At 39.2% G+C, this 23,275-nt stretch overlaps 2 protein-coding genes across 3 annotated transcripts in view; one reads left to right on the forward strand and one right to left on the reverse strand.

Annotated features, from left to right (window-relative positions):
• slc47a1 (solute carrier family 47 member 1) overlaps positions 1–12,856 on the reverse strand; it is a 21,008-nt gene extending 8,152 nt beyond the window's left edge. The window contains exons 1-9 of the mRNA XM_053647973.1: positions 12,603–12,856; positions 9,687–9,788; positions 9,041–9,109; positions 7,170–7,318; positions 5,071–5,113; positions 4,177–4,221; positions 3,996–4,093; positions 2,779–2,876; positions 1–105 (exon numbers count right to left, since the gene is read on the reverse strand). The exon at positions 1–105 is cut by the window's left edge and continues 9 nt beyond it. Coding sequence (XP_053503948.1) covers positions 1–105; positions 2,779–2,876; positions 3,996–4,093; positions 4,177–4,221; positions 5,071–5,113; positions 7,170–7,318; positions 9,041–9,109; positions 9,687–9,788; positions 12,603–12,773 — 880 coding nt within the window. The 5' untranslated portion in view covers positions 12,774–12,856. The remainder of the gene's footprint in view (positions 106–2,778; positions 2,877–3,995; positions 4,094–4,176; positions 4,222–5,070; positions 5,114–7,169; positions 7,319–9,040; positions 9,110–9,686; positions 9,789–12,602) is intronic.
• A 4,886-nt stretch (positions 12,857–17,742) lies between these two features.
• On the forward strand, positions 17,743–22,223 carry tmigd1 (transmembrane and immunoglobulin domain containing 1). 2 transcript variants are annotated; one of them, XM_053647972.1, is made up of 6 exons: positions 17,743–18,018; positions 18,324–18,416; positions 19,678–19,953; positions 20,705–20,989; positions 21,815–21,918; positions 22,063–22,223. In XM_053647972.1, the coding sequence occupies exons 1-6, from the start codon at positions 18,003–18,005 to the stop codon at positions 22,078–22,080; spliced, it is 792 nt and encodes a 263-aa protein (XP_053503947.1). In that variant the 5' UTR covers positions 17,743–18,002; the 3' UTR covers positions 22,081–22,223. The 2 variants fall into 2 exon arrangements, with proteins under 2 accessions (XP_053503947.1, XP_053503946.1); XM_053647971.1 differs by lacking the exon at positions 17,743–18,018 and having other exon boundaries at positions 18,046–18,416.
• Positions 22,224–23,275: the final 1,052 nt, after the last annotated feature.

A 23,275-nucleotide genomic window follows, 5' to 3' on the forward strand; every position in this document is an offset into this window, starting at 1 on the left:
AACCTCCAATTTCATAGATCCACCACTCAAAGCAGAGCATTAACGTGCTGGGTATGGCGAGCTTCATGAAGGCGTCCCATTCCTGCAGCGAGGCCATGGACCAGCCTGCAGAGGGAGACACAGACAGGCTTTCACTCACTCACTCACTCACTCACTCACTCACTCACCCGTTCAGACATCTCACTCAGAAATCACTGCTACTGCAGAGCAGGTTGATCATCTGGAATTCCCAGATTTAAGTACAGCTCTAATTTAGCTCCTGGGTTTGTTCTTTTCAGATGTTATACATTATATGGACATTATTGTCTTGCAAATCCCTGACAGTTTGCAACGTGCATGGTCAAAGGTTCGTGTAAGAGCTAAGCACAGGTATAGGGGTTTAATACTAATCACATCGACCTCGCTTATTCAAAGGAGAAAGAATTTCTCATGGGATCAGGTTAAATGCAGCAGATACGTGACGGGTGCACGGCGTGCGTAGTAACCGTGGACCGTGTGTTTGTACGAAAATAATCCACGACAGTGTGGCGTGATCCGAAGTGGATTGTTTCTGTATGAAAGCTCAGTCTGGAGGGAGTTATCGCACTTATACTACAGTAATTTCCAATGAGTCCAATGTTTCACTGATTAATGAACAACATGTTCTGCATTTAACAGTTTCTGGTACAGATTTAATGTTGTGGAGCACTCACAAGACAAGATCGTTCCTGCTCTCATTTATATTGTAGCAATGGTATATGTTATATATGATGTAGATCAGTGATACGTTATCTCTCTCTCTCTCTCTCTCTCTCTCTCTCAAAACACAGCTTCTCCTTTTACTGAGAAAACAGGAAGTGTAACCTCCTCTGTCCTGAAGACTTTGCAAAGCACTGTGACTGTTACAAAGTGCTGACACTCAAGGCTTCTTCCCTGAACGTAAAACAAACAAACAAACAAAAAAACCCCCCCAACATTAACAACAAAAATACGTTTTTCAAAAATCTATTTATTAATAGCGTTATATTATATGGAGCATCTGGCAAATCGTACAATTCGCTCTGTATGAGCTGTTACTATGGAAACTGTAACATATTAGAACACATTAAATATAAACCTATGGATAATGCTACAACCCAAACTGCCGTCCACACCATGCTACTATACAAAAATAACACACACCTCTGGACCAATCAGGATTGAGAATTCAACTACGCTGTGGAGTAAGTTTTTTTTTAATTTATAATTTTTTTTTATTTAAAAAAAACACTGTTTAAAGTGTAGCCTAAAAGGAGCTCTGGAAAGTCTTTATAACTTTAAGATCTTTCTGATCCTGACATGTGGAGCTCAATTTTCTAAGGTTACAGAGAATACAAGACGTAAAGTGGTGGCTCCATGGACCTACTGATCAGAAGGTCAGGAGAAGGTCAAGCCCCAGCACTTCCAAGCTAACACTGTTGGGCCCTTGGGTAAGGCCCTTAACTCTCAACTGCTCAGTTGTATAAAATGAGATAAATGTAAGTCGCTCTGGATAAGGGCGTCTGCCAAATGCCATAAATGTAAATGTAATGTAAAGTCCCCATGAAATCAAAACCAAAAATTGGTACATTTTGTTTTTTTCAATTGACATTTCCATTAGTTATTATTCAATTCTTGCCATATTTATTGATATGAGTAGTAGAATGGCTCATGGGTCATAAACCATGAGCCACTGACGCGTCATGTTAATCTGGAGTCTTCCATTTTATTGCAATAAGTCTTTGTAAGTTGTTAGTATGTGCTGAAATGTGATGTCTGATGGTCTGTGCCAGTATGAGTTATTGTGGCATGCTGTTTTATATCGTTTGTGTTTACTGTTTAATGCCTGTGTTTGTGCGTTTAACAATAAAAGAACAAGTGTATTGTTTTTGCAAGGCTTCCTACTCAAGCGTCTTCCTGGCCGATCAGCGTCTAGTGTCAGCTGATAAATATCTGGACGACCCAAAACATCTTCCCGAACCCTAGAATGTAGAAGGTATTGAACCACAGGATGTTGGTCACCATAATCAGTGCAGATTCTTCCGTAGTGTGTAATAATAATTTTAAAAAAAATGAATGTATGAGAATTTTGTTCACTCTTCGAATAATCCAAAGCACGGCAGGACGTGATGGAGTGAAAATTCTCTTTGTGGGAAAATATATAACTATCTGAAGCTGAAGCGGGTCTTTTCAACATGCACTACTTTAAGGGATGATTTGTAATCGTTTAATATCATTTAAAAGTGCACACAGACTTGCAGAAATTCTTTTCACAAGTCCGTCTAAAGCCGAACGTTCTCACAATCCTGGCTCCAGATGCAGCCGTGTGAGGTTACGACCTCTGTGTGGTGTGTGCCGTGTTTTTCTTCGTGTGTCTCGGGGCATGTTTTTATATCTTGGTGGAGATCAAATGTCCCCACAAGGATAGGAAGGTCTGGCGGTATTGATCTAGTGGTGGACATTTTTCTGGTCTCTACAAGGAATACGTTGTTTTTTTTCCTCCCACAAAATGTGCAGCATTTATTTTGAAATAAATAAATAAATAAGAGCCAAAAGATTTAGTTTTTGGTTACTGAGGTTGAGTGTTTAGGTGTTTAGGTTTAGGTGTAGGATAGCATTAATTAGCTGCATCAGTAATTAGGTCCGTGGAAGGTCCTCACAAGGATTGTGAGACAAGATGTGTGTGTGGGTGTGTTAATGCAGTGTTTTGTGTGTCTTTGTGAAGTGTTTTTTTCTTCTTATGTGTGTGTGTGTGTGTGTGTGTGTGTGTGTGTCACTCACCCCCCCACGTGCTCACATGCAGTTTTTTCCACTGTATGTAGCTGAACAGCAGGAGACTGATGACGAACTGTGAGATACAATTGGCTGCAGCAGAACCCCTGCAGAAACACACACACACACACACACACACACACACACACACACACAGACAATCACAGAAACTGCACTCTACAGAAACACTTCTTCTGAACAACAAATCGACCACAATGCAAATAAATGTGTCTAAAAGAACAACATTTTCATGACACACATCAACAAATCATCCTGAGACAGGCTTGGGACGGTTACATTAAAAATATATTCCATTACATTAAATTTTTTTCCATGGAATAAAATATAGTATGAGATGTCGAGAGTGAACCTTCTGCCATCATTTACACGTAGGAGTGACCGCGTAATACGAAGCAATGCGATAACATGAAATAAAAAAATGACCTTATATGGTCATGGGCGTCGTTTCGACTCAGAACAGCTGTCGTTCGCTGCTATTGTGGAGTAACCGTTTGACACGGAACACAACAGCGCTTCACCTTCGTGTGTTCGCTGAGAGGAGGATAACGGTCGAGAGGCAGGAATTTGGCCAATAGTTGCTGCAAGTCTTTGATAATCGACCAATCGGTGTGCGAGAAGGCGGGACTTACAGAGAGGGTTAAAGCGATGCAAACACACGCACACATGATGCAGTATTAGACCATAAACACATCATAATGACACTAAAGCCGAATCCCGGACATTTTCTCAAATTTACATGCTTTTTAAGGTCCGAAAAAGAGGGTGTACGGTCACCCCGACAAAAACATTCCAGAGAACGAGTTGCGTTAATTTCTACCAAATTATGCAATTATGCGCATGCAGCATGAGGTTGTACATGTGAGCCATGACTGGCGAGAAAGAACCAGAACTATAATCAAACAGCTGTCTACACTGTGTTATGTCAAAACAATTCATTTCTTTGTTTTTTAAATTAAATGTAAAATTGTAATCCTGATACTATTCCCAATTTTTTTTTTTTTTTAACAAAGTGTACCTGTAATCTGATTACTTTGTTTTTTGATGTACCTGTAACGGATTACAGTTACCAGTTTTTTGTATCCTGATTACATGTACTCCGTTACTCCCTAACTCTGTACTGAGACCATAACAAAATAACTTCCAATTCATTACAAAAATACACGACACAGAGGCAGAGAACGAGTAGTTTAGTCCAGGATACTTACTTTACTCCCAGACCCATCCAGAATATGAGTATGAAATTGACCGCTACATTTAGTACATTGGCTACAGCTGCTGTGTACATCTGGGGCAGAATGATCCCCTGAAATACAACAACATGACTGACTTATTATCACTCATTCATAAAACACACACACACACACAAAACTAAAGCAAGCTCTGTACCTGGTTCTGAAGGTACGCCACCTGCAGTTGGTGTAAGAAATAGACCTGAGGAAATGAAAATGAGAGAGGGATAAAAATCATCTTGCTACCAAGCAACAGTAACTTCCTAACAATCTGTAATCATCAATAGTCGTTGCCGTTGCATTGCCGTTATTTAGGAAAAAACATCAGCATGTGTTTTGTTAGCAACAAGCTAGCCACCTCACATTACTTTATGATGTTTTTACTTTCTCAACCCGATGAACCGTGTAGTCCGTGTTATAGATTTAACCAATTACTGTGTCGGTGTTGATTCATCTTACATAAATACTACTACTATATGAAACTTTTTTAAATGAGTGAAGAGATATTTTATTTAGTGCTGACGGACTGAGCGGCCATGTTGTCATGACATCATATACTGGGGGCTGGGATGTCATATACATAAGTCAGGGAGTAACTGAGGACACTTTCCTGACGTTCTAAAGAGGAATTCTGAGTAGTCTGTCCTCTGTTTTTTCCTAGTTGGAGGTCAGAAGTTCCGAGTTTTACACAAATGCAGCATAATTGTGCTAGCAGAGCTAAACCTAAGTCTGTCTTTCAAATATAAAAAAGACTCAATTTAAGGTTTTGGGATGAACTGGAATGCTGACTGAACCCCAGGCATCAGTGCCTGACCTCACTATTGTGCCTGAATGACCACAAATCCCCACAGCCATGCTCCAAAATCTAGTGGAAAGCCTTCCCAGAAGAGTGGAGCGCATTAGAAGAGCGAAATGGAATTAAATCTCGAATGGGATTTTGAACAAGCACATATTTCACACAATTTAACTTTTTTTGGGTGATTTTTTTTTGTTGTTTATTTATTTGTGCAAAATTAAGAATTCAGAATGAATGATGAATGAGATGACTTACAGGAACTGCTGGCAGGAATGCGAACACATACAACTGGGCAATTCTGAGGAAGAGAGAAAGAAGATGAAACGAGGAAATTAGAGAATGCTGAAGTGCTGAGAGAGAGAGAGAGAGAGAGAGAGATTATCCAGGGAGTAACAGTAACAGGTCAGATAACCCCTTCTTTTCTAAAAGAAATGGTCTGCATTTACTTTCCCAGACTTAGCGCACAGTAAACTGATAATAATTCTCAAAAGCAGATTTTCCATTCCAGTTTTCCGTCTCAGGTCTGTGAGAACCTCGAATTCCCCTGTGAGTTTTAACTCTGCTAATGTCTCAAAGATGGAAATTCTGCTCATTCGCCGCTATTTATTTATTTATTTAGCCCTGAATAATGCTTAAAATCGAATGTGGCCTGGATTTGTGATTGCTATCAAGCACGTCAATAATTAACCAATGGAGCCGTGAGCTGGGTCCATCCATGCACAACTCTTAAATGATAACTAATGACAATGTCTTAGCTCTCAAATCCGGTTCTGTTGCGAAATGTAATGTACCTGCAATACTTCGGATTCTAATTTGGACCAATAAATACATTGGTAACGTGTTTTATTACGCATACAACACACATACCAAGTTACATGCCATGAGAATGTGTTAATATGGAAATAGAACTCATGACTACATGCATTTACATATGTGTAAATTATCAACCTGAATTCCACAATGGGTTCACGAAATAAAAAAAAAAAACAATGAAAATCTAATGGACTATGTAGGCATTACAATGTCATTATATAGGGCTGTAGTCAAGACCGGCATTGTCAAGTCCAAGACAAGCTCAACAGATCGAGTCAACAGCGCGTCTTAAAGGGGTCGAGGCCGAGTCAAGATCCAGTCCAAATGAAAGAAAGACTTATTCAAGATCAAGACAGAAAAACCTCAAATTCTTTTCCAGGCCAAGCCTTTACTTCATCTAGTTGGCTTCATTCGTGCATTTTGACCACGATCTAGAAGAAGGAACAACTTTGTCCAACAAGGACCATATTTAGTGAGACCAACGGCCAAAACATAGACAAGTCAATACAGAAAAAGTCTCGAGATCGGACTTGAGTCCTACCCGAGTGACTAGGAAGCTATTTTGGGATTTTGAAATAAAGATGGTGTATTTTTAAACAGAGCTTTGGTAATCTAAAAAGAAATACAGGTTAACATCAGCGACAAGCAGGTATTAAAAAAACAGTACAGGGAACAAAAATGAAAACCAAAAATGTTGTTTAATTGAACGTGATCTAAAACAAAATCACTGTAAATGAAGTGAAACATGCTTAAATAGTTATTAATAGCGTTATCGTTCCTGTCTGGAATTCGTCACTTCTTTGCACGTGTAGCTACAGGAAGATCTGACGTTAGTCAGCCTCTATAACCACTAAGATGGAGAAATTGTAGGAAACATTTGTGTAGAAAGATTTTTTTTTTTTTTGATGTGATCAAATGATGATCGTGCTTCCTTGTGATTTTCTTTGTGTAGCGAGGTGGAAAATAGTGTAAATAAAACCCCATTCGTGATCAAGGTACCATTTTTTTGTTCTTGCCCTTGTGGTGAAGCAGCCATTTTGTTTGAGGCTTCTACGCACGCCAGCTACATTCAGGCCTGCAATGGGGAACTTGGTACTCTTATTTTGTTTGTTTATGGGGTAATGTGGATTTTTTGTTGGTTAATCTGTGACGTTTCAAACTTATTAAGGGATGCTGAGAACTGTTTATAATTTAACATTTTAGTTGAATGTTTGAACTTTTTTGATAAATACTGTGTCTATATTAGTAAAAAAAAAAAAAAGGTTAAAGATTTAATCATTGGTTTGATTACGAGTAAGTGGTTGGTATTTCTGTTCATAAATAGAAAAGAACTCAGGGTAGCTCCCCCAAGTAAAGGTACTACACCAAAGGGGCGCTACATTTGTTCATGAAGACAATGTACTTTGTACCTTCTGTGAAAATGTTCAATCTGTAAGTATTTTACAGTAAGTATTTTACATGATTTTAATAAAATCTTGTCTTTAAAAGAGAGCAATAGTAACCAGGCATCACACATACTGTGATTTAGCGCCGATTCTCACCTGGCAACCTCGGCTTCCTGCTGCAAGAGCAACAGAAGGGACTCGGAGTTGATGAGGATGGCCCAGCATGGCAGGCAGAAGAGCAGCAGGATCAGGATACTCCTCTGCATAATCTCCCCAACACGCTTCAGATTTTTACTGCCGAACGTCTACGGACAAAAAAGCAGCACAGATGTGTACGTCACCCTGCCTAAGAGATAGGACTACTCATTCGCAGAGATAATAGTTTCACAGAACTTTTTTTCTCACGCTATTCTTGTAGCGTAAACATCATTGTGCAAAGTTTAGCTTTTCAAACAAAACTAGCTTGGCATTGAGTGTATAGAATAATGAGTCTTTATTGGTCACATATATGTTACACCACAGAGTGCAGGGTCAGTCATGACACATCGCCCCTGGAGCAGAGAGGGTTAAGGGCCTTGCTAAAGGGCCCAATCGTGGCAGCTTGGCAGCGCTAGGGCTTGAACCCCTGACCTTCTGATCAGTAACCAAAAAAATGATTATCATAACTCAATAGCTAATTGATAAGCTACATGGTGTTAAAGGTGCATTAGGCAAGATTAGTCGAAATTACTCAAGATGAAGTCTCTAACAGTTATGTAGGTGGAGTTCAATAACTTTTGAATAATTTTTTTTCCTACTCTTTGAGCCCGCCCCCCTTTCCTTCCTGTGTACACAAAGCTCCGCCCCCAGAACATATGTTGTCTCACAGCAAATCACTTTTACCATTGATTTGCCTGAAAGTCATAACAATATAAACACATGACAATTGGCTCATACTGATTTATGACTGTGGTCAAGAGTGTCTTCACTATCCTTTTTCTTCTTCTGAGATTTGAAACTCTAGTGTTGGCATTTCTAGCATCATTAACCGCATGGCATACATATCGACGAAGGTGGTTTATCCGACACACTGCCTTGGCTCTCTAAGTGATAAAAGGTGTGTACTTTGGTACTTTGGAGCTTTATAAAGGTTGCGTTTACATACACGTCCAGGAGCAACATCACTAATTCCACTTCCAGCTTCATCCCCTTCACTAGTGATAAAATACTCCACCTTGTATAAAAGTGCTAGATTTTCTTGTCATTAGAGGTGCATTATGTAAGATCGACCTTTTTTTTTTTTTTTTTTTTTTTTTAAAGCTGAGATCTTTAACAGTTGGGTGGGTTCAACAGTTTAATGATTCCTGCCCATGTTCGTGAAGTTCCGCCCCCAAAGTTTACAGTGGCCCAATAGAGTAGAGTGTCTGTAAAATGATTGACAGGAGGCACAAACAAGCAGTCTGGACAGGAAGTCCATTTTCAAAGTGGATTTTCTCAGCGACTTAATACACTTTTGCTAAGACCGTGGCTTAATCCATTGTTTATTTGCTGTTGTTGTTGTTTTTTTTTTTTTAGCATGTTCTATATATCTTTTAGATTTATTTATACAAGAAAGGAATAAAAAAACAACAACAAAACAATAATTGCACAGTCAGACTTTAAGTACAGACAGAATGATCTGGCTGTACTGGGTACTTACTGGTTTCAGCCATGTTTTTTTGTTGTTTTTTTCCCTTTTCGAACAAACTGAGATGGGAGTGGAGTCAAAGGGGAGTATTAAAACGACTGACAGGAGGCCCATGGAAACACAAACAAGCACTTGAGAAACTCAGGAATAATTTCCCAAACTGGTTTCTCAGTCACATTATAGGCCAATGTTTTTTTTAAATCATATTCTATGCATTCTCCAGGTTTTCCTTTTATTTATTTATTACAATTAATAATAATAATAATAATAATAATAATAATAATAATAATAATAAAAATAATAATAATAAAAATGTAATGCAGCATCTTAAATGATATTTCGGTTAATTAGCCATGCTCACCTGAGACACCAGCGTGTCACACGTCAGGGCCAGACCACATCCTGTGGCTGCGGTGGTCACATTAATGGTCTGGGAAGATGAGAGATTACATATAACTGTTTTTGCAACAGGCCATTTCACTTCTCACACACAAATCACTCTCCAAAAACATTAATGCATTGAATTTGCTTACTGAGAGCTCGGGTACAGATCTGCTTAGGCAGCTTAAGGTTTGTGAGGTTTTGTTAGAGTGAGAACATGAAAGCTGCACACGTACTGGTATGAAGTCACCTCATTTTTAATTTAACGATCATACTGACATTCTCAGAGAAGAATCATAAGCCTTTGACTTTGACATGTAACTATACGATTGGATGACGCAATGTTTCTATGACATTCATATGCAAATGATTTATTGTCCATTTACATTCTTTAGGCTCTCTAGGAAACGGTACACGACAACGATGAAACCTGATCGTGAATACAGGAAACACTACTACTGTAAGCAGTGCTTTTAGGGGGTCTACTCTCAGAGGCAACGAGGAAACGTAGAAATCTTTAATATATATATATATATATATATATATATATATATATATATATATATATATATATATATATAAAAATAAAACATAAACAATATAACATCAATTTAAAAAGAAATTACCACAGAAGCCAGTGCGTATCCAGCCAATTCAGCGTTCCCCAGGTGACCAACAAATATGGTGCTGACAAATGGCTGGAGGAAGTTTAAAATCCGAGTAACGAGCTGCAAAACACAAAGCCTGAAATATCAACGTGTGGTTTCCCACTGGTGAAACAGAGGAGAGATAGTGAATGAGCAGAAATGAGTATTAACTGCTGATATTAACTCCAATACATGAAAAGTACCACGAGCATGATACATTCAATTTAGATGTCATGTAAGAATCGGATTTTTAGAACCGGTGGATATGACACTCTGGATAAAATAACATGCAAAATCCTGTGCAGTTAGTGTTTTAAAACTGGACAAATATACAGGGGACGGTGAACTTATAGAAACGCCTAAGTAATATTAAGCACGTAATAATGTTTGCCTTCAGACTACCGTCAGTCGTTTCCTGCAAGACCATCTTACACATTTTGTTGCATCGTTCGTCAAGCATTGAGTTCTCTGATTCAGAACTATTGAGGTTTTGAACTAGCCATAAAGCTTTCCTCAAACATTAAAAAAAAAAAATGTTTACGTTTGCGATATCAGTCACGTTCATTACCGTTTCAGCGACTTTTTGAGAGATCTCCCAATCACCGTACTGAGAAGCCGTACGTACGTGTAGGACAAGTCAAGAACGCACTGTGCAGTAGACATTCAGATGTTTTTTTCTATGTAAACCACACACACCAACCCACCCACCCACCCACACATCCATTCATTCACTCCCAGAGATGCACAGCGGCTATATAATGTTAAAAGATCCGTCTTTTCACACCGAGGACGACTGATGGACTCTATTACACTATTACAAAAGGTGCAAACATTCACTGATGCTCAAGAAGGCAACGCGATACATTAAGAGCCAGGGGGGTGTAAACTTTTGAACAGGACGATCGGTGTAAATGATTTCTTTTGAAACAATTACTTCATTATTTTGTTTAAAGATCTTATGTTTTCATTTAGTACCGCCCTTCAAAAGCTACATAAGATATTAACATGTTTCCCAGAAGACAAAATAATAACAATTTACAGATTATAAAGTCGCCTACTTGAGCATCAGTGAACGTTCGTACCTTTTGTAATAGTCGTGTACGAGTCCCTCCGTTGTCCTCGGTGTGAAAAGATTGATCTGAACATCATATAGCCGCTGTTGGAAAGGGCTCAAATATGCAGAAGATGCTGGAAAAGCAGAGAGTGTGCAGGACCTGGAGGATTTTTGTGAAGAACAGTGGGCAGTTTAACTGCTCAGGACAAACAAGGGACTCATGAAGAACTCTCACAGTCCTAACGCAATCACACAGTCTAGTGTCGACCAACATCAACGAACAAGACTGGACAGAATCACAAGTAACCTGGGTTAGCAAGCTCTGTGAGTGTACAGAAGTACAGCAGTCAGATCGTTGACGTGCTGCCTCACAGCGGTCCTGCACCCAGGACATGGCAACTTCACAAGGAGTTAACTCAACCAACGTGGACCATCTGCTTCTCCATTAATTACAACAGTTTCCTCATTTATTTCTTGTGGTCCACCCCGTCACCACAGAAAACGAATTCTTTAAGATTCCGAAAGTCTGTTTATGTTTCAGCGATATAGAAAATGAAACGAATGAATCGGAATATAAAATCCTATTTCAAAATAAACCTGGAGCTCAAATGAAAGACTTCCAGGAAATCATACGGTATTAAAAACTCCACTGAGAATGTTTCAGGACAAGTTTGCTTAATAGCTTGAATAAACCATGGCCAGGAGACGATAGGACACAACTATCGTTTATATGATAACTCAGAAAGCTTTCTAACATGGTACGTTAGCAGAAAGGAATAATCTGAACGAGGAAAAAAAGAAAACAAGATCTTATAGTTACAGTATGTGAGACAAAACTATACATTGTTGGTGTAAAGCTTCTGCTCAGCAGTAGAGACTGGAACGCATAAAGGACAAGTGGGTGGTGCAAAAGTTCACCAGATAAATCTGTTTCCTATGATTCGGCGTAATATGAAAGATAAAGAAGACAATCTGAAAACAAGTCAATGTCCTTATCTAAATGTTTGATTAAAAAAAATTCTTAGAAGTTGAGTAAATCTCTCTCTCTCTTTTTTTGTTTGTTTGTTTGTTTGTTGCGTTCAAATCTTTCATCATAACCACAAACTCTTCTACCAAATATTTCATTCTGTGTCTCTATATACTGGATTTACAGGATCTTGTGTACTTAATAAGTCCTTGTGTAATCAGCTGTGTGTGTGTAAGGTCTGCTACTGAAACCTCAACGCCGTAGTGTTTCTGTTCTCCAAACTCACATGTGCTTTAAAAAAAAACAAACATTTTTTTTTCTCTTATTATGAACACACTGTACAGAAAAAGTTAAGCTTTCAAGACCTTAGGTACAGTATTTGTGATCTCTTGGTGTTATATATACCAACATCCTCTCTGTTTTTTTGTTGGCGGTTAGAGGATTTGTGAAATCCTGTGTAATTACTGAGCGCAGAAACATGGATTACGATCATTGTAAAAGAAAAACTGTAATTTATTGTCGTCAAGCAACAGAATAGAACCTGAACTGCTTTGATTCGATAACACAGCCATTTCAGTAGCGTTTAAACACTAGGTCAATTTTAGGGATGAACGTGTGCACAGAAATGCATTATACATAACTATACGTATAAATATCTGTAGGACTGTCGGATATTTCTAAGGAGCTGACGGGTTATCACACTAAACGCACTAAACATGGAACCTACTGTATAGAGACACCCAAATAACCCTTACTGCCTTTCCAAAATTTGTGTTGTATGTGATTGTTACGCAAGACATGCTTTCGTTTCTATAAAGCCACAGCTATGCGATGTCTGTGAGAAAGTCTGCATGTATGTGAGGAGATAACTCACCAGAGGCCCAGTTAGTCGCAGGACTTGATAAAGCTCCTCTCTGTAGGCCAGGGGTACCCAGTGTCGCACAAAGCCACAGCGAAACACCCGAGAACTGGGTGCCGTTGCCTCGGTGACCTGACCGGTGCCTGCCAGGGGGCTCGCAGCCTCTGAGATGCCAGCTTTGTCCATTTAACCATGGAAAGATGGGGGGGAGAGGGGTAGAAACAGAGACAGAAAGAGCACGAGCACGAGAGAGATCCTGTCCTGCAGTGAGCAGAGGATCTGTGCTGGAGGCCAAGTTACACAGAGAGAGAGAGAGAGAGAGAGAGAGAGAGAGAGAGAGAGAGAGAGTTACTTATTAAATAACCTGCTGCCTTCAGCCACCCAGTGAGCCCACAATCAAGCTTTTTTATAATTCCCTGTATGGAAGGGGGGTGGAAGTGTTGTGCTAAAGGGTCTTACTTCTTAAACACAGCAGTAATCTTATCAAGAATGTCTGGGTAAATAACAGCTGGTTGCGTCTGTACTAGAGTCCCTGCAGGCGAAAATCCTAACTGTTATTTATTGGGCCAGTGTGAAAGCAGGAGCAGGAAGGAGTAGAAGTGGCTGAGGGTCACACATTGACCCCTGAGGTATCCCGTGATCCCCAAAACACTGCATCGGGCAGCTGAGCATTCATTTCTCACCTGGGTCAGACTTTTGTCCTGGGTCACATTGTCGAAAGGAGGGGGTATTTAAACTGTCACAGGATTTTGTATCATTCCCACAATCGTGACTGATTCAACTCGAGGCAGTGGTGGCTTGTGGGGCCTTGAGCAAGGCCCTTAACCCTCTCTGCTCCAGACCCTGCGCTCTGACCCCAACTTCCTGACATGCTGGGGTATGCGAAGAAAAGAATTTCACCGTACATATCTATATGTGATCAATAAAGACTCATTATCATTAACTCCTCAAGACTGCTAAATGCATCCAGGTCTAAGAGTACAACAACGCATGTCACATACAACCTTTGGCCATAAACCAGAACCGTGATTTTTCCACCCTATATGTCTTGCGCAACTCCGATTGATCCGCCGAACACAGTCCTTTTATTCATTACACCATCATACCATCTTGTGTGAAGAAAAGTCTGTCACGTACACTTTTAGTTGCTTTTAAGCTTTACTCAACCCATACTAATGTTCTGAAATTGAACTAAGACGTGTTTTAAAAAAAAAAGAAATGTATTCATGTGTTTGTTCCGCACAGTTTAAAACGATGGCATGTAATGGGAGGAAGCGTTTCTCTTTCAGATGTGGAGCAATCAGAGGTAACCTTTGCTCATCAGGTGCACACAGGACTTGTGGTTTATCAGAAGTGTGCACTAGTAAAAAAAAAAAAAAAAAGGAAAAAAAGATCTGAATACAATAAAAGGAAACAGAGTGTGCGATTAGGAAGAGGTGACAGTACAGTCAGTCAACACACACAGAGAAATACCATAGTTTACACAAGATGGAATCTTTTTAGTGTTTTTTTAAAAAAATTTTTTTACATCTCTGAACACATTTAATTCAAATTCATCTCTTTGTCCTTTTCTTTAGGCATTGTTTTCTTAAGTAAAATTAAACGTTAAGTAAAATTTCTTAAGTAAGACTTAATAAGTCACCTGGTGGATAACTGCTACAGATATTACAATTTTTTTTACACACAGCAGTTAGCATAACGTCGTTAGTTCGCTTGCTATCAAACACGGCTAATTTTATATTTACCAAAAAAAAATTTCATTATTAATTCTGTGAGTTGCACTCCGGCTCGGAAACTTTACAGATTGCATCAGTCACTAAATAAATAAAATAAATAAAATAATAATTCCATCCACCCATCCATCTTCTATACCGCTTTATCCTTTTCAGGGTCGCGGGGAACCTGGAGTCTATCCCAGGGAGCATGGGGCACAAGGCGGGGTACACCCTGGACAGGGTGCCAATCCATCGCAGGGCACAATCACACACACACACACACACCCATTCACACACTACGGACACTTTAGACACGCCAATCAACTTACCATGCATGTGTTTGGACTGGGGGAGGAAACCAGAGTACCCGGAGTAAACCCCCGCAGCACGGGGAGAACATGCAAACTCCGCCCACACACACAGGGTCACGGTGGGAATTCATTTGTGAAAATACTTTGCTGTTGTTGTGACGTTATTTCCCCAGTATGTATCCTGCAGGACACAAACACTCGCCGTGTCGCCACGCAGGACATAATTCCCGGAGGATATAATTTCTGTAAATAATTTTTTCCTCTGTAGAATTCCTGCAGGTATTTCTACAGGAAAATACACTGAACATTCTGTAGGACATCTGCATAATATTCCTGTAGCGGTTTTTTTTTTTTTTTTTTTTGGTAAGGGTGAACAATGATTAACTAAGCAAGTGAGCTATGCTGAAGTGAACACCGACTCTATTATCAGCGGTATAAAAGGAAAGGTACCATTAGCTGACTAGCTAAACTTGGTGTTTTGGTAGCTTGCTAGATTTGTTAGTTAGCTAGCTAGCTCGTGTTATGAACATGTCTAGCTACATAGTTAGCTATCTAGCAAAGATTCCCTTTACACATTATCCTATAGGCCTTACCAGCACTTACAGTAGATACAGTACGTGTCTTTAGCACGACGTACGATCGCTACCCGCTCATAGCTAAGCTTAATAAGTTTTAAAAACTTCCAGAGCTTTCTTGCCTGCGTTGTTTGCATTTTGTGCCATTAGGAGTTCCTGTCTTTTAATTAGCTTACAGTCTTTAGGGGTTAAATGTTGTTGTTGTTTTTTATTCTGTAATTGTAGTGAAGTTGAAGGTTAAAAAGGAATAAAGCTTAAGTAAAAGTACTCTGGTTTAATGTACTCATGTGTTAACAAGTCGAAACTGTCTCAATCGAATATATTATCCTAAAATATATTATCTAAAAAATATTATACATATTCAATAACAAATATTGGTTTTATTATCATCGTGCATAACTAACTAGACTGGTTGTGTTGGGTTTTTTTTCTTTATATCAAGGTTTATATTCTCACGAAACGTCAAAAACGTTCGGTTTGACATAAGACCATGTGTGCTATATGAAATGATCCATTATATCTGTTCTAGCTCTTCTGTCGAGCTCACAGTGAACAAGCCGCACCATCTGATGGACAAACAGAGCAAGTGGTTGGGTTCATGATGAACTCTACATCTACTGAACTGCAGGGCAAAAGGAACGCACTCGCTATGCAGTCCAGGTCCGTGTGTATGAATATGACGAGGATGGTTAATGAGAGAGAGAAAAAAAGGATTGGAAAGAAGGTTTACTGATTTCTAGTTGGACCAGAACAGAAAGCAGACATGAAGTTAAAGTTTCAGTAGGTAATATTTTCAAGTATCGAAAGATCTATAATAATAACAACAACAACGGCATTTCTAAAGCCGTGATTCCCTGTAAGTATTCCCATTGTGTCGGAAATTCTGTGGAACATGAGGAGCATGATATTCAAGGTGGCGACTCCGCCTCTCCAAAATTTAGGCCTAAAGGATCTGCTGCTAACGTCTTGGTGCCAGATACTACAGCACACCTTCACAGGTCTTGTGGAGTCCGTGCCTCGACGGGTCTGAGCTGTTTTGGAGGCACAAGGTGGCCCTACACAATAGTAGGCAGGTGCTTTTAATGTCATGGCTGATCGGTGTATGATATATCGGTATATTTCCTGGTCATGTGATGTGTCATTTTAGCAAACATGTAACGGTGAACAATGTGGTGATTTCAATAATAATAAGGAGAAAACCTGCACCCACACCAGATCTTTCCGGATAAGATCGGACACCCCTGCACTAGGGTGTCCCTTTGTGTGAGAGAACGTGATGAAGTGCTCTCTACGCTGCCTTTCCAGTGGAGAATACATGATGCAGTGCATTATGGTTAAGAGCACCTATGTTTTGGAACATGTGTCCTCTAGGGCAGTGGTTTTCAAAGTGAGGGCCGCCAGGGGGCGCCAGGGGGCCTCAACAATTTGGTGTGCCCATCACTCTCACTAGTATGTTTTCTCTTTCTCACTCTCAGACAACCACACACACACACACAATCAATTCCTAATGTAATGTAATGTAAAGATGTAAGATGTAATTATAAATATAAAAAAAAAGTGGGATATATTCAGAAGTCTGTATTTTTAATGTGTTTTAAAGATATCTTGCAAAAGTGGGGCCTCGGCCAAATGTTAATGCCATTTGGGGGGCCTTGCCCTGGAAAAGTTCGGGAACCCCTGCTCTAGGGTGCCTCTATAGTAGGAAGAAAAAAAAAAGGAATGAATGCCCTCCAGGTGCCTCGGTTTTTTTTTTGTTTTTTTTTTCCATCATGTGTCAGAGGTAGCCTTTTTAATTTTCTCGGATTCTGTCTGATTTCCGTTTCATGCTTGCATGACCATTTTCAGGAAGAAATGACCTGCATTATCAAACCTTTAAAGGCAACTTCAGCTGAAGGTGTGAAGGAAAGGTTTATCACATTTCATTGGAATTGCAATTCACCTAACAGGCAGCAGAGGGCTCTAAATACTACAAAGTGCTGAGATGACCAGCGTACCAATAAGTACAAATTACAGCACATTTTTTAATTTTTTATTTTTTTTTATAAACAGGAAAGGAAATGACACACGTAGCATTTCTAAATGTGAAATATTTACAACCCAAAAATGTCCCCATTTATGACTTTAGTGTTATATGTGGCCCCAGGGTTTCTCTATTGGTTCCTGGTACCTAGGGTTATAGTTAGGGTTAAGAACCTAACCGTAACCCTAAACCAGCAATTTGTATATTGTGTGTGTGTGTGTGTGTTAGCGTTGAGAATTCCATCTCTTCAGTCAGAGTCAGATCATTTGGCTCACCGATAGTAGTCGACTCTTTCAGCACCAAATGGCTCGTTGGCGTATTTTCTAAACCAGTATTTTGAGTAAATGATTCCCAACAATGACCTTTAGTTAAAGTGTCAGAAAGCCATTCTTCCTCTCAGCATTTAATGACTAATGCACTTCTAGCCTGGCTCATGTATGCAAATCAGTTCTCAAAGTTCACCTAAACCTAAGCCAAAGTTAAACCTAAACCTAAAAGAGCCGGTTCAAAACTGCCGAAACTTGTCTCAGAACGTGATTCATCTTAACGCTACACTGTACTCGTTCTCTACCGCTTCCTCCTATGTGAAGGATTTCAAGTGGCACAGATCAGTCGCTGTGTTTGTGCAGCATTATAAAAGGCCTGTGACATGTCAGGTAAGGGGTGGTAATTCTGCAAAACTGCTATAAAATAGATGACTGGCTCAATATAAACCTCTGCTGAGATTTAAACCCTCTGCAGTGCAACCTTTGGATTCCCAGACAACATTTCTTCATTTTGTCGTTGTTGAGACAATGGAAGTTGGCCTTGGTGAGTAGTGTGGAGAAAAAGTTTGTAGCTTTTCTGGTTAAACCCGTTGCTGAAATTCGAATCGTATTGTCATCAAGTTGCTGAAATTCATTATTCGTTATTCATCTCAATTCCTCAAGGCTGCTTTAAAAACGATGGAAGGTGTCGACGTTATGGGTTTATTTAAAAGGGGTGTTGTTTGAGAGAATCATCAAACGTTGTTTTTACTCCCCCCTCGTTAAAGTCTTTCTTTAAAGCCTTAAATCACGACTTAACCATGAGGAAAAAGGTGTCAGTGTTGTCTCGTTGTTATCTTTATTATCCAGGACGGAAGATACCTGTAAAAATGAGAGATTCCTTTGGGATCCAGTTCATCCTTCTTGTGCTCGTCTGTCTCTGCGGTGTCTACAGTACCAACGGTAAAAACCTATTCATCACACAAATGAAATAATATACAGGACTTCTGAACAGTGAGTTAAGGTTCATTTAACGTTCTATTCAGCAAGGTTTGAAAATCAGGAAAATCATCGTGTCACTGGTTAATAATCGTCGGAGTGATTAATGTTTCTATCGGTTGAGTAGTACCAAGCTATTCAGTAGTAACAAAGTCAAAGTCAGTTTTAATGTCACTTTTAGCACATCGTATGGCGATGGAAACAAAACAAAAAAACAAAACAAAACACTGTACGGTTCCTTCAGAAAACGACCGTGCAAGGAGCTATGTTTTGTAACAAGCTAGCAACTTAACATCCTAGCCTAGCATTTCTTACTCTAGAACTTTGCTAGTTAGCTAATTAGCCACTAACTTTTTCCTATTTCAATGACATCAAGAAGTGGGAGCAAGAAACGTAACTGATTGACTAAATTCAATTAATATTAATTAGGTTCTGGCTCCGTTTTTCTCCTCTTCTGCTTTTGTTTCCCTTTCCTTTTTTGCGTTTAGACGGTAAACACTTCATGGTCGCCGACCCTTTGTGATCTTTTGAGTAATTTAGTAATGTTAATTGCAGTTTCTCTTAAGTACCGTTATTTCCACACCACCTGAGACTGCCTGATACATATTATTAAACTCTAATAATCTGTTCACAAATGATAGCTGGTTAATAACTGTCTGACTGATTGTTTCTATCGGCTGATTAGTAACAAGCTACTCAGTAGTAACAAGCTACCAGCTTAACGTAAGACATCTTATTCCTGCTAGTTAGCCACTAACTGTTTTTCTATTTTAATTACATCAACAAGTGGAAGCAAGATACTTAACTAATTGACTAAATCCAATTAATTAGAATTACGTTTTTCTCCTCTTCGTCTTTCTTCTTTTTTTTTTTTTTTGCGTTCATGATCGCTGCTTCTTCGTGATCTTTATCCTAATTTAGTTATGTTAATTGCACTTCCTATTAGTTGCCATTCTCCTGACATCACCTGAAACTGCCTGATACATAGGCTATTATTAAACTGTATTAAACCCATTCACAAATAATAGTAAAGTGTGGTGTGGTTTTTTTTTGGTTGTTGTTTTTTTTTTTTTGTTTTTTTTTGCATTTCTAATTTAAAAATCATCTTGTGGTCTGGAGATCCTAAAACACCACTTACAGCAAGAAACGCAAGAAACGCTGTGATGCCGTCTCGCTCAATGCTTTCTAACCCTTATCTAATTTGTCTTTTATTAAAACCCATCAGTCACCATTCAGTCTAATCCACCAAGCAATGGAGGATTTGTTCAGACCAATCCCGAGCAAACGGTGTCTCTGACGTGCGCGGTCGAGAACTCTGCTGCGGCAGAAGAACTGCAGTGGTTACGAAACGGCCAAGCGGTGAGCCTGAACGATGGAAACCGCTTAAACACGAGCCACGTGTGTGTGCAGCCCGTAACCAGAGATGATAACGAAGTCATCTTCACCTGCCAGCTGAAGTCTAATGCTGAAGTGAAAGCTTCAATCCAACTACATGTTCATTGTGAGTACCAAAGTGAGACCTGAGAGTTTCATAGCCTTCATGGCGCTTTGTCTGTGTGCGTGTTAAGTAAGGACTAGAACGTTTATATAACTGTTATCGGAAAATAATCCATGCTGATGTGGTGTGAAGTTGATTATTTTCCTGTAACACCACATCCTGAAGTGTTTTATTTATTTACACTTCACACCACAATGATTTGTCACAATGATAACATTTTTATGCCAAGTTCTAATGAATGACACGTCGCGCTTTCTAGCCGTTTAATGGTTACATCGAATGATACCGAACGTCCGTAAGACAAATTGTTATCACTTTTATACATTATAGCAGCTATAAACGTGTCACTTTCTCGTTTCTCGTGTCACTGAGAAACCGCAAAGTGCAAAGTTCTCTGTAATGAAGACTTTCCCGGGGACAGAAAAGTTCACATCGCCGTTTATGTCAATGATTATACCTTTTTCTCTTCGTTAAATTACAGCATATTGTTTATTTATTCCACCTTCCAAGTCCCTGTGAATGAGCTGCTGCTAGAGAAGGATAATGTACTAGAACCGGGGCATTAATTATACACCTGTGCTTTGAATTATAGCCAGAACTACTGTCAAAGTCAAAGTCACGCTGTTATAGGAAATGAATCAACAACCTCGGACCAATCAGATTTAAGGATTCAACAACACTGCGGTGTAAACGAGAAAAGCTATTCAGGATTATATTTAGTACTTTACATCAACTTCACTATCATCTCGTGCAGATCCCCCAACCGTAGGTGACGATGAGGAAATGGAGGTTGAGGAGAAAAGTGACGCCGTTCTGTCCTGTGATGTTCGCGCGTCTCCTCCAGTAACTGTAGACTGGATGAAGGACGATAAGCTTCTGGACCTTTCTTCTAGCAGCTACAAGACAAGCAACAACGGTTTTACGGCTACGCTTTCCATTTCAAACGTTAAACGAGACGTGCACCAGGGTGTGTACGACTGCAAGACCAACTCGAGCATCTATGGAGTCAGGAGAAAGAGCTTCAGTGTCACCGTCATAGGTTTGTATCTATTTAAAACCAGCATTATGAAATTCAAAACTGTATTATTTGTCACAGCAGAGTGAAATTCTTTTCTTCGCATACGCCAGCATGTCAGGAAGTTGGGGTCAGAGGTGATACAGCGCCCCCTGGAGCAGAGAGGGTTAAGGGCCTCGCTCAAGGGCCCAAAAGTGGCAGCTCAGCAGTACTGGGGCTTGAACCCCTGACCTTCTGATCAGTAACCCAGAGCCCTAACCGCCAAGCTACTGCTGGCCCCCCAATAAAAATTGCTTCCTGTAAAATGTTAGCTATAGTACAAACTATTCTACAAAAAAATATGGTGTTTATTCTTGATTGGATGGTTGGTACAATCCAGTTTGGTTGTACTTTTCTTTATGATTATATCAAGGCGAGTTCTTAGTTGTCTTAGCTTTCTTGAAGACTTGAATGGATCCAATGTTACTCATGGAATGTTGTTCAAAGTTAGGCTGCTATATCACAGTCTCTAATATTTAATATTTGATATGTTTTGTATACGGGGGCTCAGAGCTAATTTCTGGGCCGTAACAGAAAACTTTAATACATAGTGGAGCGAAATCTATCGGTTAGCGATCCGCGAAGTAGACTCGTTCTTACTTTTTCTAAGGCACCCTTGGGATGATATTCTTACAGGTCTCAAAACTCTTTAAAGCGTTACAGACGGCACCTTTAAAAACTGCTCGGTGTATAAACCTAACCCATTTTCCAAAAATGTTACAACCGATCGAGTTTTTTTGAGGTTTTTTTTTTACTCATCACGGTTTACATCCACATTATAATGTCAACATTTTTCTTCCTAAAACACAGACCAAGTCATGAAGTTCCCTCTTGGGCCTGTGATAACTGGTGTGGTGGTCATACTCTGTACAATCTTGCTGGCTGTCATTTCCCGATGGGAGAAGATTAGGAAGGTATAATAATGTGAAGTAAAATGGATGTCATGGGCTCTGTGAGAAGTTGAAGTAGGAGATGATTCATTCAGATGCACTCAGGAAGCTATCTTTTCTTTTGTTATTCGCTGTTATTCACGAGGTTATTTTTTTTTTCTCTTTCAGTGCTTTAAAAAAGACTGACGCTCCATCAAGTGGGCCATCGTGTGCAACCCATTCCAGCCAAATGCACTGTACTGAGACCAACAAAGAGGACATGCCGTATATGAACCAAACACTTCTGATATAAAGTGTTCTGCTTAATTAAAATCTTTCCTTAAAATACCCATCGCTGTCGACGTCTGTTTTATCTGTTATAGAAAAATGCAAGAGAAGTAATCATGTAAAGTCAAAACATCTTACTCAAAGCCTTCCCCCTGCCAGTGAGGCGGTGTGCTCGTTTAAATGCTAACGATATTGCACAAGAAACTCTAGAGCATTGACTTTCTTTGTCAATGGCATGGCAATATAAACCCATTAAAGTATATTGCTAACTATTATAAATTTTCAAGGACAAGGTCAATGACTTTCCTTGCTCTCGTAAACATGCACAGAAAACAGATTCGAATGTACATCAGTTCGAACGTAAAACACGGCGTGGTGAGGGTTGGGTGCTTATTTTTAGAAGAGCAAATGTTTCTCCAGCACACAGTACATTTCAGTTATTTAGTGACTGCTTAAGAGGCTTAAAAAGACTCTGAAAGTCTTCCTCAACAATTCCACAACAACACGGTCTTCTGTAAATGTTCCTTCTTCATGTGCTGGAGCATGACACTCTGCAGTTGGCTATCTGAGTAGTTTTATTCTTTTCTTATTCTATTGTTTTTCGTTGGTAACATTTTTGCCAACTGAACAATGTACACCCGATTAAAACCTAATTCTATCCATGAGATACAATAAACCCATAAAGTTATCCATTTATTATTGCAGGTGTTTCAAAATAAACTAAGAAAAGAAAAAAGAAAAGAGAAGAAGCAAAATGTGCAATAACAAACAAAACATGAAGAAAGAAAGAAAGTTATATGTAATTATATAATTTGTATATAAAAGTACAAAATAAAGTTGTTCGTTTATTATAGCAAATGTCGCCACATAACATAGCATATATATAGCAAGAAAGAAAGAAGGAAGGAAAGAAATACAGAAAGAAAGAGAGTTATCAGTTTATTATAGCGTTGAAGTGTTGAAAAATAAACAAAGGAAAGAAAAAGAAAGTTGTTGCAAAAATGTTCCTTAAGAAAAAAGTTCATTATCATAAAATAAAGTTATCAGTTTATTATAGGAATGTTGCCACATAATGAAAGAAAGAAAGAAAGAAAGAAAGAAGGAGGAACAAAAT

This window comes from Ictalurus furcatus, chromosome 18 (genome assembly GCF_023375685.1).
Source record: "Ictalurus furcatus strain D&B chromosome 18, Billie_1.0, whole genome shotgun sequence".
Classification (NCBI taxonomy): domain Eukaryota; kingdom Metazoa; phylum Chordata; class Actinopteri; order Siluriformes; family Ictaluridae; genus Ictalurus; species Ictalurus furcatus.